The sequence below is a fragment of the Arachis ipaensis genome, chromosome B04 (genome assembly GCF_000816755.2).
Source record: "Arachis ipaensis cultivar K30076 chromosome B04, Araip1.1, whole genome shotgun sequence".
Classification (NCBI taxonomy): Eukaryota; Viridiplantae; Streptophyta; class Magnoliopsida; order Fabales; family Fabaceae; genus Arachis; species Arachis ipaensis.
In genome coordinates, this window is record NC_029788.2 from 78,066 (window position 1) to 82,270 (window position 4,205).

A 4,205-nucleotide genomic window follows, 5' to 3' on the forward strand; every position below is an offset into this window, starting at 1 on the left:
TTTTGCTCTTTGCTCTATTGTTAATTTTTGGATTCTAATTAATATATTAAGGCTGCGTTTGTTTCTGAGAAAATGACAAGACAAGATATTGAGAACAAGACACAAAAAAATAGAGATACAAAATTTTGTATTTTTGTATAGTGATAAACGACAATAGTCCCATGCATGATCGATTTTTGCTCTATTGTTAATTTTTGGATTCTAATTAATATATTAAGGCTGCGTTTGTTTCTGAGAAAATGACAAGACAAGATATTGAGAACAAGACACAAAAAAATAGAGATACAAAATTTTGTATTTTTGTATCTTGTTTAGTGATAAACTTGAACAAATTATAAAAATCTAATTTATTCTCATTTTTTTCTTTCAAAAAATTTGAGAAGAAAAATATAATAATAATAAATATAATTATAAAAAATTAACAAGAGTAATGAAAGAAAAAATAAAAAATAAATTGTGTCTCTTGTTAGTGTCTCCGTGTTCTTCCTGTTATGATGGACACAAAATACACTAATTCAGTGTTCTTTGACACAATATCTTTGTCCATGTTTCATCTCTAAAACACAATTTTTTGTCTCTGTATTATTGTCTCAGTGTCCCGTCCCTAAAAACAAAAGCAGCCTAAGAGTTGATCCTTGTTCTTGCAAGAATGATGTTTCTGATGGTGCTGAAGTCATTCTTAAAAACTATGGAATAACAAAGGTGTAAAACGACAGTTATTACAAATTCACATCATCTATTTCCTATTAAGTAACCCTAAATTCACAGTAACATCAACAAAAATAACTATAAACATCAATAATCAAACAAAAGACATCAACTTGCCATTAATCTAAACAGATTTATAATAAAAAAATTCAACAAATTCAAGAAATTCATAATCAAGAATCAACAAATTCAACAAGTTATAATTAACAATATAACATAAACAGAATAACTAAAAAAAACAGATGCAGAAGTAGAGAAGTGAGGAATGAGGAGACCACCAACCTATGCGAGAGAGGAAGCGACGACGGCGATGGCGACGACGACGCGAAGCAACAGCCACGAAGCAAGGAGCCGAAGAAGACGACTTACGAGCCAAAACACGACGATGCAGGAGACGTTGTTGGAAACGCACCGTGTCCGGCGAAACGAAGAAGACGAGATTGCCGGCAGTGAGGTGAGGTGAGGTTGAGAGAGACTATAGTGTGATGAGGTGAGGAAGAGACTTAAAGGAGGGTTGGAGCTTGGGCTGGGAGTGAGTCAAGCCAGCTCATGAACCAGCTCGACTCATTAATAGCTCGATAAGCTATTAAGCTAAACTCGTGAGCTAGTGAGCCAAGCTTGAATATAGAATTGAGCTCATAAATTAAATGAGCCAAACTTGAGTTTAGATAAGTTCAGTTCATTAGCTTGTGAGCTGGCTCGATTATATATATATATATACTTAATTACCTAAAATTTTATATTTATTTTTAACATATAGTTTTGATGTCGGACATAAATAAAAAATTTATAATTTATTGATAGATAAATAATATATAAAATTGATCTTTTTAAATGTTTTTTAAAATATATAAGTTATAATTTATTGATATAGAATTATAGATTATGTTCTTATTATTTGAGTCAGCTCGTGAGTTTTCGGTGAGGCGAACTTGAGCTTAAGAAATAGACTCAATTGTTAATAAGTTGAGCTCAATTTTTGTGAGCCGTGAGCCAAGCTCAATTTTTGTGAGCCGAGCTTGAGTTTGGTCTAGCTCGACTCAACTCGGTTCACTTCCAGCTCTAGTTAAAGCCTCGAGGGATTACTGGAAAATGGGTGCCGTTTAGGGGATGTAGGGTGAGAGGAAATGGGGTATTCGAGTGTTTTTTTTAGACCCAACGACTTCGTTTTAGCAAAGAAAAAAAAAGTTCCGAACCGGTTGGGTTATATAAAATCGACGATTCTTCGATTTTCATTAAAATCGGACAATCTTTTCGGTTCTGTTCATTGTCCAGTTAGATTACTCAACCGGATCGACTAAGTGACCGGTTCACCAGTTTTTTGATCGAACTGGCCAGTCCGATCCGATTCTTACAACTATGACTGAAAGTTAATAAGCTGATCACAATTATACCTAAATCATTTAATGAGTCATGGATACATGCTATTTGTTTAAACATATTCACCTTTTCCATCATGGGCGTGTGTCTTTGTTAGTTTAAGTACACACGTGGGGCTATGGTCCATGCTGGGACTATCATTGTGAGTGATGTGTCTTTTTTATTGTGAACTCAGATTAAATAATTTAATTTCATATTTAAATTATTATAAAAATTAAACTTAAAACCATTCCTCTCTTTTATCTCCAAAAATTGCAGAGAGTCTTGAAATCCTAATGGAGAATTAAAAACATGGGTTCACTCCAGGAGATATCGAACTGACGGTGGATCGTCATTATTGAGGAAGAAAAAGAAGAAGAAATTCAACTACAACAATAGCAAGTATTTGTACGGAATTGAAGCAGTGATATTAAAGTCTATAACAGATTGGAATCTGCGATGTCTTCTGTGAGAGTTATTTTTTCAAGTTGCCTTACTTTTTGAAATTGGTTTTAGGGTTTCATCTATTTCTTTCCTTTTGTATATGGATAATTATGTCAAATGCGCAGAGTACTAAACATAGGTATGAGTATTTTGTATGAGTTGACTAAGTTGAAGAAAAACTAAGAAATGTGGAACAGAGAATAGATTTAAAGGACGTCTATAGAAACAATCATAAACAAAGATGACTGAGTTTACAGAGAGTGTGACAAAAGTGAAAGAAGATGACAGAAATTACAGAAGACAGTTAATTAGATTAATAAAGAAATAAAGTGTATTAAAAAGATGATTATGAACATTTATTTTGGATTGGAATTTTGGGCATTGTGGATATTTATGATATATGCTCAAAAGTAAGAATTAAATGTAATAATTCTGTTATTTGGATTCAATAAATGAAAAAATAGTTCTGTTTTATTGTAAATTTTATATTACAACCTATGTAATACAAATCTATGATAAAACAAACAAGTTTCAACTTGTGTAATGTAAGAGGTTTTTTAAATTTATGAAACAAACAACAAAATTTTCTAAAGAGTTTGGTCTCTTCTCTCTTGAATAGGTCGTTGTTGACATTAAAAGGAAACCTTACGTGGAGATCCGTAGCAACCTTATATCTGTGGATTGAGGACTCCTATCTATACATCTGAATGATTCATATTAAAAATGCAAAAGAGATTATTTAAAAATATGCTTTTCCCCCTAATGAGATTTTTGGGTCAAAAGCAAAGCATCCAAAGCTTAACCAATATAGGCATATAGTAGTACAACTGAATTTCATGTTGCCTTAACTTTTAGTTTGATCCTACCTTTCTTTGCTTGATTATTCTCTCTTGGAATCCAGTTCTTTATTGAGTCGTCATGTAATTCTTTGCGTAACTTTATACTGAATAAAAGGACTGAATTCTTCTTTTCCCACTTTTTAATAACTACGGAGAATAATCATCAGGTTCATATATGTACATGTTTTGACACATAGGAACTCCAAAAAACATAACAACATGGCATTATTCAACCAACAATATGCAACATGTTTTTTGTTATCACTTTGCATTCTAAGCCAATGCTTAACAGAGGGTGTTATTGGCTTTGCTTGCAACTGGGGAACGCGTTCAACGCATCCCTTAACACCTCAAATAGTAGTGAGGCTGATGAAGGACAATGGATTCAACAAAGTGAAGCTCTTTGAGGCTGATCCCGGAGCACTCAAGGCACTTGGAAGATCTGGTATTCAGGTCATGGTCGGTATCCCAAATGATATGTTGGATTCACTTGCAAGCAATGTCAATGCAGCTATTGCTTGGGTGACACAAAATGTTTCCACTTACATATCCAAGAATGGGGTTGATATAAGGTAATATATGAAATTTTTTTAGATGATTTTGAAGCACTTTGAGAATTCTTATTCTATTTCATTTATACTGTGTCGCATTAGTAATATTAAAAAGAAAAATAAGTTAATTAAAAAAATAGTGAATTTTTAAAATAGCAATATTACGTGACAGTAAAGATTATTATTTTTTTTATCAATACTTAGCTAGTAATAATTTGCACCTATATTTATAGAAGTTTTGCACACAAATATATAATTTATACTTATATTTACAAAAATTTGTACACATAAATTAATTTTGTAC

The 4,205-nt window shown here is 32.2% G+C and overlaps 1 protein-coding gene across 1 annotated transcript in view; it reads left to right on the forward strand.

Moving 5' to 3' along the window:
* Positions 3,512-4,205, forward strand: part of LOC107637507 (glucan endo-1,3-beta-glucosidase 5) — a 2,808-nt gene continuing 2,114 nt past the window's right edge. Inside the window, exon 1 of the mRNA XM_016340917.2 lies at positions 3,512-3,922. Within this exon, the coding sequence (XP_016196403.1) occupies positions 3,570-3,922 (353 nt within the window). The 5' untranslated portion in view covers positions 3,512-3,569. The remainder of the gene's footprint in view (positions 3,923-4,205) is intronic.